This window comes from Zootoca vivipara, chromosome 7 (genome assembly GCF_963506605.1).
Source record: "Zootoca vivipara chromosome 7, rZooViv1.1, whole genome shotgun sequence".
Classification (NCBI taxonomy): domain Eukaryota; kingdom Metazoa; phylum Chordata; class Lepidosauria; order Squamata; family Lacertidae; genus Zootoca; species Zootoca vivipara.
In genome coordinates, this window is record NC_083282.1 from 63,233,032 (window position 1) to 63,259,791 (window position 26,760).

Sequence of the window (26,760 nt, forward strand, 5' to 3'; positions counted from 1 at the left end):
GGGTGCTGGGAGGGACATATCAGAAGTGGTATGGACTCAAATTCCTCCTGTTCTTCGGAAGGACCCCAGGATCAGGAAAAGGATGCCAGCCCTGGAGCTAAATTACCGACTACTTCTTTTCCCTTCCCCCAAACCTTCATGAGAATCATAGCATTCTGGATTATAGTGGTTATACCCAGTGCTTTTTTCTAAAAAAAAATGTTTAGGGGTACTTTAAGTTGTCTACTCATATTGAAATATTGCCCCTCAATGAGGCCAAACTTAGATTCACAAAATATTTAGGGGTATGCATACCCCTGTGTTCCCCCCCCCAGAAAAAAAGCACTGGTTATACCACCAAATATTCTCCCTCTCCCACCACAATTGTATCGTTCTTCCCAAGTTATTGCAGATGGGGCAAACTTATTTTCCACCTGGTTTGTGTGTATTTATGAGTTTTACAACCACTCATTACTTTGTATCATTTTGGCATAACATGAACACATTTCTTCATGGGTTTTATGTGCTTAGGAAAGTGACAAACTCTTGCCAAAGTGCTGAAAAGAAAATGTATTTTTTAATATATAAAACAACAACTCCCCAACCCTCCAACACACAAGCACACGTGCCTTTTGGCTTTTACGTACACATGTTTTTGTTCTTTAGCGGTGGTAATAATTAGTGTTCTGTTTTGCTCAAATTAAAATGTAATTTGATACAGATATAAAAACTGCGGCGTAATAAGAATGCTAATTACTAACCCCATAATAGAAGAAATCATCAACAAAGACACAGGGAAGAGTTGGAACTGGAAACTCCTTTTTGTATGGAATAGCCATTGTATATGTAAAAACAGCATTAGCTTAGGCTTTGGTGAGTAATAATAATAATAATAATAATAATAATTTCATTATTTATACCCTGCCCTTCTGGCTGGGTTTCCCCAGCCACTTTGGGCGGCTCCCAACAGAACAATAAAAACAGAACAAAACTTCAAGTAAAGGTCCAAGGACTATGGGAGACTTCATAATCACTGCATAGTGCGTAAGACAAATAAGAGCTTTGTACTGGCTATAGTCATAGCTGCCAAGTACCCCATATTTCCCGGGAAACCCCTGTTTTTCCTTACTGTTTCCCGGAGGTCTCCCATTTCAGCTCCTCTCCCGTTAATCTCCCTTATGGCCGTTCCTATCAGCGGCCATTTTTCTGGTGCCGCTTTGCCCATCTATGGGCACTGAAAATGTCCGGCACTGACACCGGAAGTTGCGTTTACACACTTCCGGACATGCGTGGACACGACTTCCGGCACCGGCGCTGGCCATTTTCTGGTGCCCATAGATGGGCAAAGCAACACCAGAAGTTGCGTCTACGCACTTCCGGACATGCGTAGACGTGACTTCCAGCGCTAGCGCCGGCCATTTTCGGTGCCCATAGATGGGCAAAGCGACACCGGAAGTTGCGTCTACGCAACTTCCGGTGCCGTGCCGCTGTCGATCCCGGATTTCTCTGCGAGAGACTTGGCAGGTATGGCTCTAGTGTGGACAACCTCATCAAGACCCAGGTAATGTATGAAACTGAACCCATGTCCTGACCAATGCCCTCTACTCCCCATTTCAGGCTATTCCCATATTATACCGTAAGCTGCTGCTTCTGTTTATGTGAACTACTGTGCAATTCCCTACAGAAATCTAAGGCAGCTGGCTCTTAATGCTAAAACAACAGAGTGGCTTGTCCCCTTAGTGCCGCTTGCCTGTAAATTCCACGGGGGAATTCCTGAAAGCAGGTGCAAAACAAGAAATGGAAACTGAAGCTGAGGCACAGAGGCAGATTTGAATTTAGTCCATTATCACCTCCTGCACTGCAGGTCACATTACACAGGTGCAAAGTTACTGACACAGAAAACTAGGCACAAATCTCATACGTTCTGCAGCAACGACCCTTTGCTCAAAAAATCCGCCTGAATATTGATTGTGGTACATTAAATGTGCTATACAGAAGCATTTTGACACTTTGTGGGGTTTTCAGTCCCTCAAACGACCTGAGAATTCAGAGTTCTTCACATTTGGCAGACAGGGGGGAAACGGAGGCTGAGGAGCAGTCTCACAAATTGTGATCATTAGGCAATCTTAGTGTATGTGTTCATATGATAGAATGGTCTTATAGGATGAGGAAGGATTTTTCTCTCAAGCTACATGTTCCAAGATTACATTTTCCTCATCTGTCATTGTTTTTAAAAGTATTTGGAACTTTGTAGCTTAGAAAGGCAAGTAAGAAGTGACATGATAGAAGTTTATAAAATTTTGCAGGCGCAAAGAAAGTTGATAGGGAGAAGTTTTTTTCCTTCTCTCATAACATCAGGACATGTGGACACCCAGTGAGGCAGAAGATTCAGGACAGATAAGAGGAAATACTTCTTCACACAGTGAATAGTTAAACAATGGAACCCACTGCCACAGGAAGAAGTGATGGCCACCAACTTGGATAGCTTTCAAATACGATAAGACAAATTCATGGAGGGCAAGGTTATCAATGGCTGTTAGACATGTTGACAATGTTGGCAATGTTCTACCTTCACCAACCTCCTTTTCATTAAAACAGTATTTAGCATGGCAGTGACTTCTCAGTGACTTCTCACTCCCTGCCTATTTCTACCCTAGATCTGATGTGGCGCATCAAGCCGCCCCCTCTCCCGATGCACGTTTTCTATTTGTAGTGAATTGCACGCATTATATAATAATCAGTTCTGGCTTACTTTCTGGCTTGGGCACCAGTTTTTATTCAGCTCTTCCTGTTTGCAAGGACAGGATTTGAGCAGGTGCTTTCAACAAGCAGTGCTTAAATTAACAGCGAGGCAAAGCTGCAGCAGGATTGGACACCAGGGAGCAAGATGCGACCTGCTCTTGCTGCAACTGTGCTGTGTTGCATGGGTGCCCAACCCAATGGAGGAAACCTGCTCGTATCCTTCCAGGGCAGACATGACTTCATACCTTGAAAAGCAGAAGCTGTCTCATTAGGGCTTCTCTGAAACAAAGAACAGGCTCACCATGCACAGATGTTCTGGCCACAGCAAATTCAGCACCCACAAATGATAAGAAAAAAAAGGCTCAGCAGAAGGAGTGTTCCTGTCACATTAAATGAGTTTTGAGACTACAATTCCCATCATCCCTGACCACTGGTCCTGCTAGCTAGGGATCATGGGCGTTGTAGGCCAAAAACATCTGGAGGGCCAAGGTTGAGGAAGCCTGGCCTACACAAAGAGGGAAGGAAGTGAGGCTAGTAAAACTGTGAGGATGAACCACTTACGCTCCCTATATTTCAGTTATAGCAGAAAGTATTGAATTTAGTAGAGTGGGTCTCAGATTTATGTATAGTGCCTTCTCCCTCCTCCTTGACCAGAAACGTTCCTTTTCTCCTCACGCCTCCAGCAATCCAGGTTTCATGGAAGTACTCTAGATGCCAGTGGCACTGAATGTTTAGGTAGACTGGAAACACTAGATCACGGGCCCAGAACTTTCATCTCAATGACTCCTACCACTGCCAAAATAAGAACATCCATTGAACTGCCAGCCAGAGCTATTTGCCCCATCCCTCTGCTACACCGATGGATCTCTTTGCCTCAGTTATAGCTATTACATCCTCCTTATAACAAAACACACCACTTGGGGGTATGGCCCACTAAACTCATTGGGGCTAACTTCTGAGTGGACATTTTTTATTATTATTATTATTATTATTATTATTATTATTATTATTATTATTATTATACCACAGGTCTCATGTACTGTGAAAGGATGTTTATGAGAGAGAGGATATTGCCAGATGTCTTGTGGTTATGATATACTGGAGAGAGAGAGGAAAAAAAGTTAAGCAAGAAGAGGTAGAAAGAGAACCAAAGGTGGAATCTGGCATCCAGTGGAAATCTGCACATTAACTAGGGTGTTAATGTGTATGTAGATAATCATTTCTATATGTGTGCCTTCCTCTAAGTAGGACCTCCAAAAATCTATCTCAATGTTTCCTGGCTACACAAGTGAGCAGTGCTTGATGGGATGTATTTGCTAACCCCTCCCTTCAATTAGTGCTTTTTTGCCCACCACAAGTCCTGGAAACTTGAGTTCCATTGTAGGCACAGAAATTTCTTTTATTTTTGAAATACAAGATTTCAACTGACCAGTATTGCACAAAAGAGTGGTCAAAAGTAATTTTTTTAACATGTGTGTGTGCCACTCCAAGCCAGGAAACCCGAGGTCAATTTACTGGACTGCAAGAAGATCAAACCTATCCATTCTGAAGGAAATCAGCCCCGAGTGCTCACTGAAAGGACAGATCCTGAAGCTGAGGCTCCAATACTTTGGCCACCTCATGAGAAGAGAAGACTCCCTGGAAAAGACCCTGATGTTGGGAAAGATGGAGGGCAAAAGGAGAAGGGGACGACAGAGGACAAGATGGTTGGACAGTGTTCTCGAAGCTAGGAACATGAGTCTGACCAAACTTCGGAAGGCAGTGGAAGACAGGAGTGCCTGTCATGATGAGTCGTACATGACTAAACGACTAAACAACAACATGCAATTTAATATTGGGTTTTCTTTCCTCTTCAGATTATTCACAGACTGGGAAAATCCTAATTAAGCAGGGGAGAAGTGCAGGCTGCCACTTGGATAAGGAGAATTGTTGTGTGCATGCCGCAAATAACATTGAAACAAAAAAGCATCTTCAAATCCAGCTCTTGTTTGATTAATGCTGGGAGTTGATTTGACACTGTTTATCCCATTACCCAACTTTATATTAACTAATGCCCCTTCTCTGCTGATTTCCCGTCTATATAAGCTATTTCTTGCACAAGTTGTCCTTTGCCTTTAAGCACTTTTCATGCCATGCTTCTTGTGTGTTAAAGGTAACCGTCAGGGCTACTCTATTTCCCAAACAGATTGGAAATCAGTTATCCGCACCAATGAGGTAACCGGCCTCCTTGAGCTCACATACTTGACCCTGAAATACATGCAACAATAATAAGGTAGGAGGTGCTACTGGGTATGCGGAGAGTATCTTCCCTTCCCTTCTTTACCACTAAATAAATCACAGCTACTTCTCTCTAACCTACATAAAATTTACAGAAATGGGCATGACTTCCAGGCACCTCTCTCATTTTGACAATTAAGCACACCGTATGGCACATCTATATATAATAGGACAGAGGATGACCAGGGGCATTCAGAACAGGCTTCTGCTGAATGCTAGTGGGCAGAGCATTTCTAAGCATGGAGCTGCAACAAGATAACCCAGATAACCTATTCAAGCACTTATATGAGCAGGATAAGAACCCCCTTGTTCTTCTCAAATAGCTTCCACTCTAAACCTAGAATTGTCACCTTTTAACCTTGCAATTTATGGACAGTCCAGCCATTCATTGTACCATAACACCAGCATAGCTATGACATCTAGTGGCATTGTTTAATTATGGGGGTTTAACAGCAGATTTGATATTATTAAAACTGGACATTCATCAGGATTGTGAGTTTCTCTCTGAATATGTTAAATAAAGTTTCTATGGCAGTGAATGGGTGGCTATTGTTACGTTTGCACACATTTTGGCTGTGCACAGAAACATGAAAGATCTACTGCTGCCTTTTGATTTTCTGGCATTTTGACTTTACTGTTTCACTTCTCTACACTCCCTGCCAGTCTGTACCTGCATGTGTGTGTGCAGGCCTGCCAAATGATACAGCTGACCAGTGGGCCACAAAAATAAAAAAATAAAAATCCTTATCCCATGATCACAGTGCAATCCTGTGCATGTCCATGCAGAAGTCAATCCTATTTAGAAGAATAGAATCATAGAATTGTTCACTTGGAAGGCACCATGAGGCTCAACTACTCCAACCCACTGCAATGCAGGAATCTTTTTGCCTAACACGGGTTTTGAACCCATGACCATGAGATTCAGAGTCTTGCTGACGGAGCTATCCTGCAGGCTCAATGGGACTTATTTGCAGATACTGTTAGTGTATATAGGATTTCTACATAACTCTGTATGTCTTCAAAAGTATCACGAGAGTCTCCGTTGCTATTGAAACATGAACAGCCTACAAGAATTGTGAATGGTTAGCAACTCTATGTATGCCCCGGTTTAGATGAAAGTTATGAAAGATGGCAAAGGCGCTGGCACTTCTGCAGACAGGCATGCGAACACCAGAGCCACGGCTATATATAACCAGTTCAGCCTTTGGCTACTTGCCCTCCTTACCGCTGGCTGTTTGTTTATATTTGCTGAGCTCTTGTCTCATACCCAGATGGCAGGTGGATAGATTCTGCAGGGATCAAATAGTTTGGTTTCTATGGTGCTGCTTAGCTGCGTTTCCTGCCAGCCTGACTCCTGTGCTGTATATTTAGCACAAAAGCAATGTGGAATTTCAGCCCACCTGGCCGGGGCCTGCACCTTGCGCCACGGCACACGCTGGAGCTGTTAGCACAGCTGCCTGCCTGTTGCTGAGGGGACGGAGTCAGTGGATGGAAAAGATGAGCAGTGACCTGGCTTTGAGAGGGAGGCCAGGGGAGGGATCCATCCAAGAGGGCAGGGGAGGCCTGCTTGTGGGTAGAGTCGGGATTCTGCACGACAGGCGCAAGCCAGCTCAGTGGAAAGTACAGGACTGTAATTACCAATGATTATAAAGTCAAAAATACTGCAGATCCAGGAAAATCCCTCCATAAACAAGCTGTAGACAGGAAGGAGGGATATCCAGCCAGGAGTTCCAAATGGCCATGTGAATACCAGATAGGCCAATCTGAGCGGCAGCAGCAACTGACTTCACATTTTAAACCCCATGTGCCTGATTCTTGCAGCACTCCCCTTCCCTTGGATAACCCAACCTTTCAGTCTCCAGTTTACAGGGGTTGCCCAACATGCCCTTCAACAGCTGGTCAAGTAAAATCGCTAAACCTGCTTATATTAAATGAACAAAGGCTTTTTACTACAGTAACAGCGGGCAAGCCTTTTTCCATCCTGGCTGTAAAATGTGTGTTTCCTGCAAAAGTTTTGCAATGCACATTTATAGCACATCTCAACATTCAGTATTCAGCCAGCGTTTGAGAGCCAGTTTCTGAGCAAATCAGGCTGTATTGTTCCTGATAAAATAGGCGTTGTTAGCAAATTCAGTACACATCAGTTCCTGTGTACAATGAGAAAATAGTTGTACAGTTGAAATTAATGTTGCTCCAGACTCTGCTACAAGCCCTGGTTCTATAGGTAAAACTGGAGGAGACCTGACTAACCATGTAATTTACAAACTTCTGCTTAGGTTTTAAGCATATTGATTCAAGGTAATGTTATGGTTCAACATGGAAGCACAGGGCTCATTTTCTTGCTGGGGGAATGTCTGCCCTTTTGGATTAAAGCAGGGGTGGAGAACTTGTGGCCCCTCCAGACACTGCTGGACTACAACTCCCATCACCCTTGACCATTAGCCACCCTGGCTGGGGCTGATGGAAGGTGGAATTCTCGAAGGCAGTTATTCCCCATTGACCCATCCCTGGATCAATGGGGAAGAACTAAAAGTCACGTTGCAGAAAGCAAAGTTGTGCAAAGGTGCTTCCAACTTCAGCTCCTTTCCATTCAAAAAGGTGGTCACAACCAGAATCTACACCTCACATGAGGTTGAGTCTCAGATTAGAGCTTAGTTTCTGGGGTTTGTTTCAGGAAAGCCAGCACCATTGCAAAGATAATCTCCCACAAAAGCATTCTGCTGTATTTTTAATGGAAAGAGAAGGTACTTGCACTTTGGAAGCAAGTGTCTCTTCTGTTGCCCAGCACCCACAGATGATGGATGCCCAAAGAAGGCAATGGAGCACTGCCTTTGGACCAATCTCATTGGAGGCGCCTAGCTGTCCAAAGCCAAAGAAGATCTGTACGGTTGCCAATGTAAACAAGCGAGGAAGAGGGATATTTAATGTAACTGAACAGATTTACCTCTCCCTGTCACATTGATTATCTGAATCCCTCTCTTCTGCCAAGCTCCTGAGCAGCTGCCCCAGCGAAGAGAACAAATATAAAGCCACAAAACCCTCTCGTGCTGGAAAACTGCAGCTGCCAGCTTTAATGGACCTGAGAACACCACACAGAGCCCTTCCAGAGGAGCATGCCTTCGTGAAAGGTACTGCTGAATCCAAAACCGGGAGAATGACTCTGAATGCCGCAACCCAAAGGGTTAGAACACGAGAAGAAACTCTTACCAGGAAAGTGTGCTGCCCCCATCTGATTCTTCATTCGGCTTGCACTTTTATCCAGTGAACCACTTTTACAGCCTTTGTCTTTCCTACATAATGTGCCCAAGACTATTGGAACATCCTTGAGAGTACAGCATGTCAACAACAGTTCAAAGTTACAGGGGTAACACCAGTGGATGGCCTTCCTATGGGTTTCATCCACCCATGGGTTACGGAGCTGTCCTTGGTGGCCCTACTGTTAACATGACAACTCTAGAAACAGTGATCACAATCAATAACCAGCACAAAAGTTTTAGTCTAAATTGTAAACTAATCTAATCTACTTTAAGGCCTTGCGCCAGCCACACTTATCTGGGCATCTAGGAACATCATCATCATCGAATGCCATAGTTGTACTGTGGAATTGCAAGGGTAATTTCACATAATTGTTTTTGACAGAGAAAAGTTCCCAAGGTTGCTCACATGTGCAATGATGCTTTTTGCCAAACGTCCACCAGTTGGTGTGCTATTGAACAGCATCGTATGAACCAATTTTTATTATTTTCCACAGCATAATTAAATAGGGATCTCACAACATAGGTTCATAGGAAGCTGTCTCATATTGAGCCAAAGCAATGAGTCTACACTGACTGGAAGCAACTCTCCAGCATTTCAGAGAATGTTTCCCAGTCCTGCCTAGAGAGTATGGGAGTCAAACCTGGAAAATGCTGGAAATGAGAAGGGGTCAATTTCCTCCATGAGCGTAAATCACCCCATGGATGAGCTCATTGGAGGTGCAAGTTCAGCAAACCCAGTTGCTATGGTGATGGCCCAGTGCACTCACTATATCTGTGGTTAATGCATGTTAGCTCAGTGGTGTCGGTCTGGTTAATCTGACTGTTAGTCATTGTTACTTGCCCAGCATTACATAATGAATAGCTGAACTTACAGTGGTACCTTGGTTTGTAACCATAATCCGTTCCGGAGGTCCGTTTGTAAACCAAAACAGGTTGTAACCCAAGGTGCAGTTTCGCCAATGGGGCCTCCCCCCCAAAAATTTGTTTGCATTCCAAAAAAAAAAGGTTGTAAATTGGGACACGCACTTCCAGGTTTGACGTGTTTGTAATCCAAAACGTATGCAAACCAAGTTACCACTGTATTTAGAGTGATGGAGATACTTTGTACTTCTGTATAAATCTGTAGCTGCAAGAGCCTACAAGCTGTAAACAGTGGTACCTCGGTTTGCGACCACGATTGGTTCCGGGGAGCCGGTCGCTCCCCAAGTTCGTCGCTCCCTAAGGTACGCTTCTGTGCGAAGTGCCGTTAGAGCACTTCTGCGTGGATCGCTTCTGCACATCCGAGCGCCGCGGAACCTGGATGTAAACACTTCCGGGTCCGCGGTGGTCGGAAACCGAAGGGGTCGCAAACCGAGGCGGTCGCAAACCGAGGTACCACTGAGCTTTATCTTCTGCAATCTTTCTCTGCTTCTGCATGGTGACTGTTACTGGGAGCAACTTCTACTGTGTGGGCATCTGACCAGGAAGCAGATACTCTACCACATAAGGCACTATGACACACTATTACTGTCTCTGTGCATGACTAAATATATCAGACCCATTTGAAAAGTACCATTTCCCATCTGGGAGACATGACTGCTTGTGTGCCTATTGAGTCCTTTACAAAGGCAGTTAGGCACTCTATAAATCAAAACGTCATTCTTTGTTTTTTTTAAATATCTCTTTATTTTATTGTTGCAAAATTGCACACACATAAATAATAAAATATGACTAACAAAAAATGGGTCACTGGGCGGGGGGGGGGAGAGGAGCCAACTCGAAAGGGCCGAGGTCCCTTTGGTCCCCCCAATAAAATACTTGAGGGGGCCTCCCCCTGTTTTAATGGGCATTGTCATTCAAATGGTGTGCATATCGGTAAGGGCTTACCTGCCCCCCCATATTTTATTCAAGTTGGCTCCCCTGTGGGAGGGGAAAATGTCTTTCTTTTTATACCCTTCATGAATGGGTATTCTATCAAAAGTAACAGAAATTCTGCAAATATTATATCTCTTTCCATACTCTGCTTTCTCTTTAGATTGTATAATTTTTTTCTTTTATATCTCTTTCCCTCTTCCTACTGAGAAATCTTATCAAAATTGAACTGGCAAGGCTCACTTGGGGAATGCCCTACCCATTTCAATTTGTCAGGCGCCCGCCTTCACTGCTTTTCGGAGACAGCTGAAAACCTCTCTAACATTTAATGGAATATGATTTTATTGCTGATTTTCACTGCCACTGCTGCAATAAAAATCTGTTTTATTATTTAGGGGGGCTTTTATCCGGTTTTAAATTTTTATCACTTTATTGTTTTAATATGTCCTCAGCTACCTCCAGAGTCTCTGATTGAGAGACAAGAAAAAAGTAGTTTAATAAGGAATAGTAACTGAGAAACATGGCATTCAACTTGATAACATTGTGACCTAAAGGCCTCCAATTGGATTGCAACTTAAAATAGTAAGTTTGTTACTTCCCCAATCCTGGATACCCTTTCCTACTTATTTTTCTTTTGATATCTATTTATTTAAGCAACAGCATATATTTAAATAACATAGAACAATAAAGTATCAAAGAAAAGTCACTGAATGGAAATGAAGATGAAACATACACATATACAAAATACGAATTTGGGTCATGTTGTTCACAATCCCTGGAAATATATTAATGATATTATTGGTGTTGGGGGCTAGTAACATAAAAAAATGTTTTATTTATAAATATCAGGATATTTTTCTCAAGGTCTTATGCCATTGTCAGTTAAAGTTAAAAAGTTTTTAAGAATTCCAAATAGTAGCATATTTCACAGGAGGCATTTGAAAATTGTTATAATCATTGATATATATATATATATATATATATATATATATATATAGCCATACAATTGAAAATGAATCTTGTTTTGCTTGTCCTCTAGTACACCATAATTTTTGAGCAAAATTTTCAGCAGTAGCTGAACCAGATTTGACCATACCATAAATACTGATTTACTGTACCACAATGAATGCTACTCCCAAGCTCCTGTGAAACTGAAGTTTTATTCAAACTGCAGTATGCTTCTCTGTATTGTCAAGCTGCAAAGCAAGGAAATGATCCACTTGTATACATTAACAGATCCATGGGACATAGAACAAATATAAGAACCTCTAGGATTATCTGAAAGTTAGTTCAAATGGACATTGTCTGCCTCAAATTCCCGCAGCAAATGTAACTTGAAACACATTGAGGTCAGATTTGGGGTGTACTAACAGATACATAAGGGTGTGGGACCAAAATATCAACAGAAATGCAGGCTAACAGCATAACCCTAAAGATGTCTGCTCAAAAGCAAGCAACAAGGAGTTCAATGGGGCCTACTCCTAGATAGGTGGGTATGTGATTGAAGCCCTAGACTCGTTTATATACCTGTTGAGAAGGAGCCCTACATTAATTTGTGCATTTCTCAGACTGTCATTTTTTATTTCCCATCCTTCCTCCCAAAACAAGAGCCACAGGGTGGCTCACAACATAAAACAATGCACCAAAACACCAAATAAATACTCATCAATAACAGTAGTAGCAGATAATACTGTCACAACACCAGTCAGGCAAGTTTTCAAATTGTGTTGTTGAGCTGGAGTGGGGACAACCTGATTTCACCTGGAAGTTCCACAAGTAAGGTGCCAACACCAAGAATGCCCTGTCGTGTGCAGCAAACCTCACCACCACCACCACCAAGCAGGGCCTCTCCTGTTGACTGCATTAACAGTCCAGCTTGGAAGGTATTTTGGTTCTTGGATGAATTAATAGTTCTATGGAGAAAGATTCTCTAATGAATCCAGTTCTTATTTCCCCCTTTGACTAAAACCTTGCTGAACAAAAAATGGGTGCCAATCACTCTACATTCTGGCTTGTGTACTGCTTCAGGTCTGCTTCAGTTCTTTGTGCTTGAAACACCGGGCTCTGGGCCAGCTCCTCACTCTGTGAGATACACTTAAAGCTCTCTGGAGAGATGTCAGCCCTTGGGAGGAATAACAGAGGCTCTGCGATACTTCAGCCTTGTCACAAGTTCAGCTTTGCCAGTATTTCTCTCGCCCTGACAGTCAGCATACCCAGCCAGGCAAGCAAGCTTGTGCTTTCCTTCCTTCCTACACATGTGGGACTGGATAAGGATGAAACAAGCATGAACAATGAAATTTTGTCACAAGATCCACATCAAATGGAAAAAACCCTAAAATAACTGGATTCAAATGCCTTTTTGGCACAGCCCACGTATTGTGACTGTGCTTTCTGGATGTTGCTCATGTGGATCACTTCACATTCAAATCCACAATGTAAGACATGGGGTCTCTGCATGGATTCCCCTTGCCTTGGCAACCCATTGGATGGATATGCTAATTAGCAAACTGAATGCCAGTTTACTAGCTTGTCTTCCCCCTCCTGCTCTGTTCAAAAAGCTGCCCATCTTTTATTGGCTTGAACACAGCAGGGACATTCTTTTCCTTAAAGTTATTTGTGGTTTTTTAAATAGAAAAATGGATCAACTGCTTAAAAGTTTGAAAAACTCCAACAGGTCCTCCCTATCTCAGACTCAGCTCAGCCAAACAGAGATCAACTTAGGAATCACCCCACACTTCTGCTTATCCTAGAAAACAGAGGCCCAAGTGGTTTTCTGCTTGTCCCACGCTTTCTAGGCATGGGCCCGAGAGGTTTTGCCTTTGTGCTGCCTCTTCCCCCAGAAAACCAGCTCTTTGGTGCTAAATTGGAACAAACAGCAATCTGCAGAAAACCCAATTGCCCATTGTTCCGATTTAGCACTAAAGCATGGGTTTCCCCGGGGGAAAGTGGAGCGTTGAACAGAGGTGGGGATAAGCCCATAGTCAGCATCTGCTCCAAATGGGGTGAGAAGAAAGATAACAGCTCCTTCCTCCCGAGTCTGACCTTTGGTTAATCCTAAAATGTGGTAAATTTAATTTTACACGGCCTAATTTCATGTGGGGAAAATTGAGGGGAAATCTCTCAAAGTAAGAAGCAATGGAAAGTGAAGAAGTGAAAAAAAAACACCCTGTCAGCAATGAGCCTGGATCTCTAGCAAGGGAGATATCTCTCTCAGTTCCTCAGCAAGCCGCTAGGCAGGCAGGCAGATGGGCATGGGAGAGAAAAGGAGATGGCAGGAAGTGAGTGGCAAAGGTGGGTGGCTGCCCACTTTTAGCTCTGGCTCCACCTACCACTGGCTTCCACTGGCTTCAGCTCCACCCAGCGCTGATGTGTGGCGCCTGACAAATTGCTGAAAGGAAGTGTGGCCCTTGCAGAGAAAGGTTCTGCACCCTGTCCTAAGAGAAAGCTATAGGCATATAAAAAAACACATTGAATGCCCCTATATTTTCTATTTTGTGGAGTAAAAGCAGCTGGGGGGGGCAGGGCGGGAGGTTCAATTGAAAAATTGTGTGAAGGGAAAGGGTTAAGAAGCCCTTTTCCTCATGCACTCCTGTTCCACTTCAGGCTACAGCCTCTATTCCTCAGGTGGTGGTGGGGAGGTGGGCAGTGGCGAAAAGAGCTGAAATACCATGGGTTCCCTTCACAATAAACATCACGGAGCTTGGAGCAAACACTTGCAAACTGTCTAAGTTGCAGTACTTACAGAAAAATAATTTGGATTTTTTTTTAATCTGCCAGCAAGGGATTGCTAGCATAGAAAACCCCTGTGATCATAAACATTTTTCTACTATGCTGTGTGTTTGACATTGCACAGATATGTGCTTCTTAACCCTAAAGAGCCAACACTCCCAGCCTTTCCCTCTTCTGTTCCTACTGCTGCTCAGAGAGAGCAGGCTGTAAATGTGTGCACTAAGAGGAGAGAGAAAGGGAGAAAGGGAGAGAGAGAGAGAGAGAGAGAAAAAGAGAACTGTCAGAGGGTGCCACTAGTGTGTCGTGGAAGAATATGCCATTCAGGTACTCAGTTTCTTGGTCTGAAGGTTGCAGAAAACTTATCTTTACACAGTCAGCATTTGCACAGAACTTACCCATGTAAATGTATTCTGGAGAGGCCTTGTCAGTCGCTAAATCTCTTAATATGTTTCCAAACCGCAGCCATAACCCAAACGCGACGACAGCCGAGCCTGCCAACTGGAAAAGCAAAACGAAATTCAAAAGGTTAATAGCTAAAGGAAGGGTTGGTTCGCACAGAAAATCCACAAACAACTTCTTACTTCTTGGAAACTCCTAGAGCAGATGATTCCAATTTCACATGCTACACTACAGTATAAAGATTGCTATTGGCATTTACACACATTTGTCTCTGTCAAAAACTGTAACATTCCTGTGCTAACAAGGATGAATATAGTAGACATTTTGATGTATAACCTCAGAAATGCTCTCTGGTTTGTTTGCTTTCTTTCCATTTAGAATCTAAACTTTAATATACTATCTTTTCTCATTAACTGAACTCAGGGGAAACTAGTTGTGTGTGTTTATGGCAGAAACTGGTTGTGCACAATACCGATTGGTTAAAAACTGGTGACATCACTAGCCCACTCCCTCCTTATTCCTAAAGCAGCATTCAAACATGTAAAAATGATTCTATGATTCGTTATTTGTTTTTGTTTTAAAAGCAACACAGGGGAAAGTACATTTAATTGAATAAATGTATCCACAGTGCTTTAAAAATAAATAAATTGAACAGCCCAGCTGAAGCAGGGCAAGGCAGACAAGTCAGTGTTGTTGGCCAGTATGCCTGTTAAATGTGCCACCTTAGAAGCAGGAATCCAGGCATGAGATGTCAAAGAAAGAATTGTGGTAAGTTCTGATTTGCATGCATATATGTTTGTACACACCCCTAGGCTACACATACAAAATAAGCTGACAGTTCCTTTACATGCACTCATATTTTGACATCCATTTAGTGAGGAGTTGCATTTTCTCTGGCCATGGAACATGAGATGATTGCCTCTCTGCATGAAGCCTGTAAGCTGTTTCCAAAATGTTTAAATCAGCCCCTTGCTTTATAAATATCCCATTCATGTTGCTTTCGAGAAAAGCTCTTTTTCCTTGGGCAGGGAGGCAAAAGTTAAGTCACCTCATCTTGAACGAAGGGATGTTAGCAAACACTTAACTGCTCTAGTTCATCACTAGAATGGCAGACCCATAAACATATTACCCCAAAGGCAGAGACTAACCCTAGAATATAATGTATTTCAGGCCAGAATAATTCAGGATGGTTTCCCTAACTATGGAGGTTATGGCTTCCCTTCAATCCAGAGTTTTGGTGTCAGCTGGCTAGTCAGTTGTCAACCGCTCCTTTAAGAGGGAGAAAATGTCTAAAGAAACATATAGTGTGGAGGGAAGGCAATCTCTTTGCTAGGGCAGTTCAAGTCCTCAAACAATCACAAAGGAGAGAGAGAGAGAGAGAGAGAGAGAGAGAGAGAGAGAGAGAGAGAGAGAGAATGAAAGAGTATGCCTCCCCCAACCAAGTTGAAGGGAGAGGAGGCCAGGGTGCAGGCTGAGGAAGCAACCCTGTTTCTGTCATGGAAGAGAGAAAGACAATAGCCAGCACTTTTGCAAGGCCACACAACACAGAGCTTTGTGCTGCTGTGATTCGCAGCTGCAGCTGAGGGACACCCGCCTCACAACTCTGTACCCATTTGCACTGTAGTAGAGTTGAACCTCATTCGTGTGAGGGAAGGGTGTCATCCTCTGGTGGCCTCTTTTTTTCTTCATGCAGAAGCATAGTTCTGTAGTAGTTACAGGAACCCTCTTTTGTTGGAGGCTATTCTGAGCCACAGCAAAGGCTTCTCAAAGATACACAAAATGGAGGTGCCCCCCCCTCTCTACAAAAATGAATACCCAACAGGACAACTGTTGTGACTGAGCCACTTAGTTCTGAATCAGATGTAGTCTTGCTGGCCTGCCTGGGCAGAGCTCTGCTTTCGAGGACTTGTCTTTTCTGCTGCCTCAAGGCAAGACTTCTATGTCCCTGTGATGCTACAGATTACTGAACTCCCCAAAACAGTCTGAATAAAATCCCAGTTCACTTGCGTATATAGGAACAGTGGGTGGTATTCAACTAAGTTTTACTTAGAGTAGACCCACTGAAATTAATCGCCCTAAGTCATGTTCATTAATTTTGATGGGCAGGATTAACCTAAGGTTACCAGATTTTTTTCAAAGAATCCGGGGACACTTTTCTTCTGTGGTCTCCTCTGTTGTGCGGCCTTCCTCTGGGTCCTGGTCTGCTCTCTTGGAGTGCTAGCCACTGTGGAGTAGGCTCAGGTCGGGCCTGGGCTCAACCATGTGCCCTTGCCCTCCCAGTGCTCTCCTACTTCTCCTCCTCAGTGGCGGCAGTGGCGGCAGCAGCGCAGCAAGGTCAGGGCTCCCCTCTGTTTCCTCCTTCCTCTTTCTCTCCCTTCCTTCTCCTTCTCCTCTCCTCCTTCTCCCAGCTCCGGGGTTTTCCTGCCCCTGAGTGCCACTGGGCACTTGGCCGGGTGGCCAGATGCTCTCGCACCAGGCTCAATTTGGGTTGCAGGGGAAGTGTCAGTGGTTCCTCCAGTTGAGGCGCCGGGCTTCCCCGGTTCCCCCTTGGCAGTGGCGGCAGCAGCGGCAGTCTCAACAGCCCGGAGCGAGCCTGGTAGTGCAGTTGGCTCTGGCTGGCTTCAGGAGCTGCTCACTGCCGTGGCGCCCGCTATTTTGCCTCACCGGAAGTCCCCATATGATGTGTCTTGTGCCGTTGAACCAATCACGCATTCATTCCCTACTAATAAATCTACAACACATAAAATATAAATCCTGGGACATCAAATGAAATCCGGTGACATTCCGGGAACAGATTTTGTCCGGGGACAAATTTGTAAATCTGGGGACTGTCCCTGGGAAAAGAAGACGTCTGATAACCATAGATTAACCTAAACAGTCCTATCAGTGGAAGCCCTGCACAAGGACTTCTGCTTGAGCAACAGGGTTACCCCCCTCCCTGTGCAGCCCCACATTCCCTACAAAAATGGGGTGGGTCGGGAGAACCCCTGGAACAGCACATGAGGGGCAGGGGGGCGGCGGTGGAATCGTTCCATCTGGCAAGCTGAAATGCTTGTGAAAATGGAACAACCATTGAATACCACCCATCTGGTTTATTCTGAATGCCACCCAGAATATCTTGGTTGCAAACCGGAATTCTCTCAAAACACTACTATTTGTAACACTCCACTAATATTCTTCCTAACAATGTGCCACTGTTTGTCACACTGCACTAAGGTCCTTTCAAACTCTACACTGAGACACTGCTCTACTGTATAGTAAAAGAGACAGTGACGCCCCAAAGGTGCAAGTTATACTATCTTTCAGGGAAGCCTTGTCATGGAAATCTGCAGATGAGATACTGTCAATATGCTGCTTACAAGCTCTGCCTTTGCCAAACCACTGAAAAGGTCCTCAGACTTCACAGGGAGAATGAGTGGCTTATTCAGAGTGTGTGTGAGCTGCCTTTCACTTAACTACTCCAAACAAGAAAGGCCCGCACAGGAGCCTAGCAAGGCAAACACAAGCAATCCCTTTAAGTGGGGCTGGCTGTCAAAACCCATCACCGAGATGCAGCTCCATCAGTCACAACGGATCCCTTCTCCTGCTTTCAGCAAGGCCCTTTCCTTCCAAGAACGCTAAGGTGGAAGGGGGCTCTTTGCTCAAAGATTCAGGTCAATACAATCAAACTGAGACCATCCAAAAATAGTTAGAAACCGAAAAGGCATCTTCATATCCCAGGCATTCATACATTCCAATTGTCCTTAGTTACCATGGGTGGTAGGTGCTACTTTCTGGAACCTGTCTGTCCTTGGTAAAAACACTGTTTCCATTGTTATGGTAGTTTGTCTTTTTGTAAGATGCTGGGAACACTTTTACTTTAAACTGCTGGGCCCACATGTTTGTTATAATTCTTAAGGATGCCCTGCGTCCCTTCGAATCCTCTCCCTATTGAACAACCTAAACAGTTAGTAAATATTGCTAAACGTGTTGCAGATATTAAACACCCCCCAAAACAGTCTGATCCGTAGTAAGGCTGAAAATTTGGTTAAACACAAGTGAAACCTGCAGCAAAATTTTATAGTGTGGAATGCTGCTGTCCAGGATTCCAGTCACTCCATTCCATTCCCCCTGCTCCCATTTCCCCCTCTGCTCCTACACACTCAGTGTGCTGCAGCCATTGAGCATGCGCAGTCCACATTGGTCTGGTCCCCCCACCCTTGATCCCCCCCTTTAAATATTTGTTCTACTTGGTAAACTTGGGAGTTCCCCCAGGTCTGTCCATACCTCCCTTTTGTCTGTGGGTGGTGCCATTTTGGTTACATGAGCAATGGAACTTCCAGACTGAACACCAGAAATAGAGGGAATGATTCTGAAGCTTAAAAATGGAAAAAGAAGAAAAAAGAAAACAGTTGTGGTCAGTTTATGAACACATCCTGTTTCAGCAGCAGCAGCAGCAGCAGCAGCAGCAGCAGCAGCAGCAGCAGCTATCGCAGAGTAAATGAGTCAGAAAAGAAGGTGTGTTTGTGTTTGTGTGCTCCCCTTGCCCGCCTTTTAGGCAGTGGTCCTCAGTGTGAGATGCATCCTTATATGCACAAATAAGCACCTGCTGCATCTGTGAAAAACTGGAAGGTATGTGAATGGGCGGACCAAATTTCAGTTACAGGAAATGCAGCCACCTAGTCTGAGGAAGATGGAGAAAGCTCTTGCTCCTTCCCAGAAACCACAGAGAGAGGTAAAACAGAGGACTGGAAAGGAGGTTAACCAAAGCTTATTGGTGTTTTGTAAAATTTGCATTTATTTGCGAATATACAGGCTGAGCATAAGTGGAGGTACAGCTGAAACATCAGACAATCAAACACCAGACAATCAAAAACTATCGCTCCATGTCATATTACGAGAGACTAACAGACAGTATATCAAACTGCTGTTCATTTTCAAAGCACAAGTCCAGCTCTCCATTGCCGGCAGGTGGGCAGGTAGCTATTTATTTGCATTTATTAAAAGCATGTCTACACTACCTTTCATTTATAAGAAATACCAAGGCAGCGTACTGAACACAATGAACTGAAATATCTTTTTTTTCAAAAGGGGGGGGGATGTGAGGCCACACAGTGCTGTTGACCCAGCAGGTACACACTCTTGCAATCTTTGCATCCAGTACAGCCTCTTCACACACCAGATAAACATGCAGAGAGTAGAGAGCCAGGCATGGGCCATAATGGCTCCAAAAGAATTGGCCCAAAAATTTTGGCAAGAGCAGAAGTGGCTCTGTGCCTCAACTGTCCGTTAGAAAGACAAAAAGCAAGAGGTGTGTGAGGGCTAGAAGCAGGCTTGGCAGCTGAGAGGCAGAGCTGTGCCTGATTTCTGCTGGGATCCAAAGCTCTATGGGAGAAGTAAGACCTTCTCGGGTGTTAATGCTGCGAGCCCCTCCATCTTATTGTATATATGTATAAATAAACTGTATATCATAAAGACGCCACAGTCTCCGCTGTCCCTCATTCCAAGGAAACCGAACCTTGGGTAAGCACCTGGAACCCCTGGAAACTCACACCGTTTGGAGATATAGTATGGTATGCAATAGTATACATTGACTGGCTGTGGCTCCCTAGGCTTTGAGAAAGGGGATTTCCCCCAGTCCTACTGGCAAATGCTGTAAACTGAACCCAGGACCTTTCACATGTAAAGCGTATGCTTTATTATTATTATTATTATTATTATTATTATTATTATTATTATTATTATTATACCGCCCTATACCCTGGGTCTCAGGGTGGTTCATGGAATAAAATCAAGATGTAAAACCACAAAATACCTAATAAAAACAACAACCTCCCCCCCCCCCAAAAAAACCACATTTTAAAAGGGCATAGGATGTAAATCAACCAAAGGACTGGTTAAAAAGGAATGTTTTTGCATGGCACCTAAAGGCATATTATGAAGGCGCCAGGCGAACTTTCCTGGGGAGAGCATTCCCCAGATGGGGAGCCACTGCAGAGAAGGCCTGTTCTCGAACCCCTCTTACCACTGACCCATGGCCCTTAGCTAAATGATCGCATTGTACTGCTTCTTTCTCCACTCCCTATGTATGGGATAAATATTCAGGAGAGATCTGGAACATTTACTTTTAACAGTACTTCTTTTACCTTTGCCGGTAACCTAATTTGCCACACCCACTATTGCATCTTTCCCACGGGTGGATTTCCCATTCCAAGGAATATATACAAAACTATTACCAGAAGAAAGGGGTTGCAATAAAATATGATGCAGCACTCTGCATAGGACAAGCTTTAGTAGTGCCTGCCTCCATACCTCCTGTTTTTTTTTTTGAACAATAATCTGCCCAAGCTAACAAATATTGTGGTTCCAGGAAGCGACCTGCTTAAAGCAGACAGAAATTGCCATTGGCAAAGAAATCCCTTTACATCATCACAGATCCAAATGGAAATAAACCCACCCCCCTGGCAGTTTCACCTAACAGTGCACTCCCAGAGAGACTGGGTTGTTGGTAGAGAGCAATTTCGAGGACCCTGCTGGGCGGTTCTACAGCTCTGCAAAGCGGAGACCTGTATGCATAGCAGGCATAAGAGTGTGGCAGCTGGGAGCAGTCGAGTCCTAAAGACTAAGTTGTTTAGAAGGAAGTGGTGCATTACGATGGAAAAGATGAGCTCTCTTTGTGCTTCCAATAGATGATGGAGAGGGAGAAGTTGATCCCATCCCTTTCAGCTACAATGGAGGAATGCAGGGCCACTTTAGGCAGAGAAACAAACTGCACCTCTATCCTAATAGAATCTTTCTCGGTGTAAACTCATTCTAGTCAAAACTAACAACTAGTAAGAGAGAGAGGAAAATATGCCAGGGCATAAACGGTGATAGGCATATTTACAAAATATTGCTTTGTGTTTAACACTCAGTTGATGATTTCACTTCAGGACTGTCTCAGGTGAGAGGTAAAGACACATTTGATCAATCAGTCAAATTAGATCAATCCATAATTTAGATCAAGGTGAGTGGATACAGACCCCACAGCATTTTGTAATGGTAATAACATCTAGCATTTATATAAAGCTTTAGAGCGCTTCACATGCACCAGGAATCTTTACAACAGCCCTGTAATTTGGCCCAGAAGTATGGCTATGCTCATAACTGCAGGTGGGCAGCCGAGGCTGAGAGAGATGGCTAATGAATGAGTTCATGGCTGAATTGAACTTCAGGTGGAGAGGGCATGGCAGTTATCGCCATGGTAGGAGGAAGAAAGAGCAGGTATCTTACACCCTCCATTGGTTTTTGTGGCAGGCATAGGCTAGTCACACAGTTACTTAAACTGCAGACTTGTTGTACAGCCTTCACACTGGAGGCTTCTCCAATGTTTGGTACATTTGTGTAGCCAGCAGGGAGACCAATCTATATGGGAGGCATGCAGAACCTCCAGCTGGCGGGCGCAATTTGGCTCTGCGGGAATCCTAATTTGGCCTGCAAGGCCATTTCCTTCAAGCCCGCTCACCCAACACAAAGGATTATTTTATAAAGCAGCATCAGTGGTGAAACCTATGGCTCTGATTTGGCCAAGCTACTGCAGTATCATGGAAGATCAACAAACATTTCAACTGATCAAGGTGATCATGTCAGGAAACAAACAAACAAACAAACAAACAAAAAACCCAGAAGCCCTCCAACAAAAACATCAACATCTTCACATGGCTAAATCACTCCTACCTCTGATAAAACACCCACAAATCCGCAGATGCAATACGCCTCAGTCACTTCATTACAGGTGTTCTACTGCGCCACACAATAGGTACAAATAAATCAAGCAAGCAAGCAAACAAGCTGCTATTGACAAAACAACCCAAAGATCTGATTCAGAATAGCTTCCCTTGCAGTTAGATGCCCACATGGTTCCCTGTTTGGCAAAAACTACTCCATTAAAACAAGACCTGAAGTAAACCAGTTTCCTTGACCATTTACTTTACTCATCTTTCTTTTAAAAAAAGGGAAAAAAGAAAGATCAGATCTCACCAGGCTTCCAACCTGCAAGATCACCCTTCTGCATTCTCTCTTGCTGTTTACTGTGCAGCCAGGGAGCAAAGAGCCATCAATGTAGCAAGCTGGAGCTACTTAAAACCTCCATCTCTGTGGAGTTTGACTCCTGTTGCACTTCTGCTGCTGCCTGCTGTTCAAATGAATGGCTGGGGCACACTAAGCAGGTGCAGGTGGAATAGAGAATGAAGCTGGGCAGGAACAGGAGGGACTCTGAGGGGCAGGCAGAGGGCAGGGCCACCCTGGGAGAGAAGAAAGGGGGAGCGGAAGCCCATAAGATGCACAATTCAGGCTCCTCCTGTTGAAGCATAGAGGGCTTTTAAGGTTACCACGCAAAACTCCACAGAAACAACAATGTGCATGCAAGTTCTAAGACACTGTAGAAAAGGGCAGAACGCTCCAATGATGAATGTGAAAATAGTAACTTTTAAATTGTACATATCAAAGCTGTACAGTTCTTTGATCATAATGATAAAAGAGTAAATTTAAGCCTGTAAGCATTTAAGCGTACTGTCAGGCATAAAAATGCTGCATCACGGTACTCAGGATATTGGCATCAAGAGATTCAGCGCACAGTCTGACTAACTTCCTGTAACCTGCTTAAAGTAACCTGCTACTCAGAAGCAGCTGCTTTTTCCTGGTACGTTACTTAAAAGTGCTGCAGCTACTACAAAGAGTTGCTCTGCATAGGTACCGTATGTGTAAAACCACCTTCACTCTTCGCCCGCATGTACAAGTCCAAAGCTAAAGTCGGTTTTACACAACTTTTTCAGTGATGGCAGGAACAAACCTCAGTAGTGAGGAGCATTGTAGCATTTAGGCAATCAGTACATTTCCCCCAGGAAAGTTCTTTTGTTATCAGGTTTTCAGTTCACGTATTACAAGGAATGGGAACGACAAAAGGGTTTTAGAGGCTTAGTAGCCACTTGTGGATCTTATTCTGTCATGGGCAGGAAAGGAAGCAGATCCCAGAAGGAGTGAATCCTCTGCTCACCAGCTAGTGAGCGGAAGATTCGATCCTGTGGGGTGCAGGTGAAGCAGCACCTCCACAGGACTGAACACTTTGGCTCTCCATAGGGGTGGAGGAGGAGACACAGAGTCTCCTTCCCCATCCTGATGTTCAGTTAGGGTTTAGCCGTGCCTGCAAATTGATTTGAGGTCAGATCTGGAGTCGGTGGTCCCCAGGCGTGTGTGTGTGTGTGAGAGAGAGAGAGAGAGAGAGAGAGAGAGAGAAAGAGAGAAAGAGGTGAGTTCTGTACTACGACAATGAATAGCACCCCCCCAAAAAAACCCCATTAACATTGCTTATGGTGCTTTCTTTTTAACCTCTCTCCCCAGTGAGATTTCTAAACCCTCTTGTCTCCCAGACTTCTCAGTAACACACACACACACACACACACAGCTGCAGTTGAGCAATCACTAAGAGCCCCACAGTTCCTGGTGACACAGTCTCCACACAGAAGAGATGGACCGAGTCATTGTTCAAGGGATGTGATGCTGTGCTTTATTGTGATGCAACAAATGCAGCTTGTTGGCTGCAGAGTTTGTGAAGCAGGCTGAGTCCAAGGCACGGTGAGGACATCATCTCGTCTCTTTCACCACCCACTCGTAATGAGCCTAAAAAGTGACCAGACCCACAGCTTCCTGCAGAGACAGGCTGCCTCTTCCAAACTCTCATGCAGGCGGGCAATGATCTTCTGGGCATGCACTCAATGCAGAAGTAAACAGTGGAAACTCAGTGCAAACAATTTACTTTACGAGACACTCCGTACATGCTGTCTAGTAGAGGAGGCTTCATTGTCCTCCCACTCACCTACATTCCATTATGCGGACACTCCCTTGCACTGAAAACTATTCTTACCCAACCCCCACTTTTCTGTGGATTGATGTTTGCTCTGATTCCATGATACAGAGCGGTAGGGCAAACAGAAAACTGCTCAGGCTCATGCCTAGAAAGCAGAGGACAAGTGGGAAACTTCTCAGACCAGTGCTCTCTAGGTGCAGGTCTAGTGAAGTGTGGATGAGCCCCGATACAAGCCAATGATCTACTTAGCTCCGTATTGTCTCCATCGAAGGGCAGTGATTTCTCCAGGGTTTCAGGCAGGGTTCTCTCCCAGTCCCACCTGGAGATGCTGGGGACTGTACCTGGGATATCTTGCATGCAGGGCAGATGCTCTACCGCTGAGCTATGGCCCTTCCCCAAACAGGATTTCCATTTCCCCTGGGTGTGGGTGGGTGTGTCCCAAGGACTTGGGGATTGTCCACACTTCTACTTCTCCTGCCTGCTATCCCCTGGGAAAATCGGCTGCTCACTGCTGAATTTGACTGTGTCGACCACAGCAAACTATGGCAAGCTCTTAAAGAAACGGGAGTGCCTGATCACCTCATCTGTCTCCTGAGAAATTTCTATGTGGGACAAGAAGCTACAGTTAGAACTGGATACGGAATAACTGATTGATTCAAAATTGGGAAAGGAGTACAACAAGGCTGTATATTGTCTCCCTGCTTATTTAACTTATATGCAGAATTCATCATGCAAAAGGCTGGACTGGATGAATCCCAAGCCGGAATTAAGATTGCCGGAAGAAATATCAACAACCTCAGATATGCTGATGACACAACCTTGATGGCAGAAAGTGAGGAGGAATTAAAGAACCTTTTAATGAGGGTGAAAGAGGAGAGCGCAAAATATGGTCTGAAGCTCAACATCACAAATACCAAGATCATGGCCACTGGTCCCATCACCTCCTGGCAAATAGAAGGGGAAGAAATGGAGGCAGTGAGAGATTTTACTTTCTTGGGCTCCTTGATCACTTGCAGATGGTGACAGCAGTCACGAAATTAAAAGACGCCTGGTTCTTGGGAGAAAAGCAATGACAAACCTAGACAGCATATTAAAAAGCAGAGACATTACCTTGCCAACAAAGGTCTGTATAGTTAAAGCTATGGTTTTCCCAGTAGTGGTGTATGGAAGTGAGAGCTGGACCATAAAGAAGGCTGATCGCCGAAGAATTGATGCTTTTGAATTATGGTGCTGGAGGAGACTCTTAAGAGTCCCATGGACTGCAAGAAGATCAAACCTATCCATTCTGAAGGAAACCAGCCCTGAGTGCTCACTGGAAGGACAGATCCTGAAGCTGAGGCCCCAATACTTTGGCCACCTCATGAGAAGAGAAGACTCCCTGGAAAAGACCCTGATGTTGGGAAAGATTGAGGGCACTAGGAGAAGGGGATGACAGAGGACGAGATGGTTGGACAGTGTTATTGAAGCCACCAACATGAGTCTGACCAAACTGCGGGAGGCAGTGGAAGACAGGAGTGCCTGGCGTGCTATGGTCCATGGGGTCACGAAGAGTCGGACATGACTAAACGACTAAACGACAACAACAACAACTGCTGAATTGGAACAAACGTCAATTGGTTTCTTCTTCTTCTTCTTCTTCTTCTTCTTCTTCTTCTTCTTCTTCTTCTTCTTCTTCTTCTTCTTCTTCTTCTTCTTCTTCTGTGGATTCAGCAGTAAACAGTGGGTTTTCTTGGGGAAAGCAATGGGGCAAATGAAAAACCACTCAGCCCTCACTGCTTTCTAGGCATGGGATGTGCAGAAGTGTGAAAAAAGCTTTAAGTTTCTTTGTAATATTTTTCACAACACCACTTTGCCCCTTAAGAGTTTGAGTGATGGTCTATTTCACCCTTGGCGGATCCCCATTACAATGGCATATCAGATTTCTATTTAATTATTGCATTTATATCCCAGCTTTTTCCTCCAGGGAGCTGGTTCCCCTGCCCCCTCATTTAATCCCCACAGCAACCTTGTGAGGCAGGTTTGATTGAGAGGCTGCTTCATGTCCCAGTGACGATTTGTACCCTACCCAAAAATCATTTTGTGAGGAAGGGTGGGCTAAAATGTATTTAAAATGTTGAACTACAATACACATCCAGTGTCCATAGTCAAAAAACATGGAGGCATCAGCGCCGAGGTCCATGCTGGTCCCTTGAAGGTTTTGCACAGATAGCTTGTTGCAGAGATGGCAATGTGTTTGTGTGTGGTTGTTGTTTTTTCCCCTGGGACGCTCTCTATGCTGCCAAGTTTATTGCTGGAATACTGAAATGAGTCCATAGAGAAGGTGTCATGTGGGCTCTGAGAGTTCAGCATTGCAATCCCTCACATGGCAACCTTGGAACAGAAGGAAGCAAGTGTGGCGTGTGCCACACGCACATGCTGAATTTCTCCCATGAGATTGCTGTGCTTAGATTCCGTTCTAATGGCCCATCAAGCCCATTGCTAATTCTTCCCAATTGCTTTCCATTTTATGTTGTGGCTTAAATGAAACTTTAACATCTAGCTACGAGAGCAACTTGCTTTTGAATACCATTCAATGATATTCAAAGCAGTGACTCTCTCTGCAGCTGCCCTATTCAGCTTGCCTCCTCATTCCACCATACAAATGGGGGAATCAGCTAAACTGTAGGTGCAGGTACAGAACCATTTATTTTTGTGCTGACTTCC

At 44.3% G+C, this 26,760-nt stretch overlaps 1 protein-coding gene across 1 annotated transcript in view; it reads right to left on the reverse strand.

Moving 5' to 3' along the window:
- The window catches only part of TSPAN2 (tetraspanin 2), a 66,591-nt gene that overhangs the window by 25,843 nt on the left and 13,988 nt on the right, over window positions 1-26,760 (reverse strand). The window contains exon 2 of the mRNA XM_035122248.2: window positions 14,231-14,333. Within this exon, the coding sequence (XP_034978139.1) occupies window positions 14,231-14,333 (103 nt within the window). The remainder of the gene's footprint in view (window positions 1-14,230; window positions 14,334-26,760) is intronic.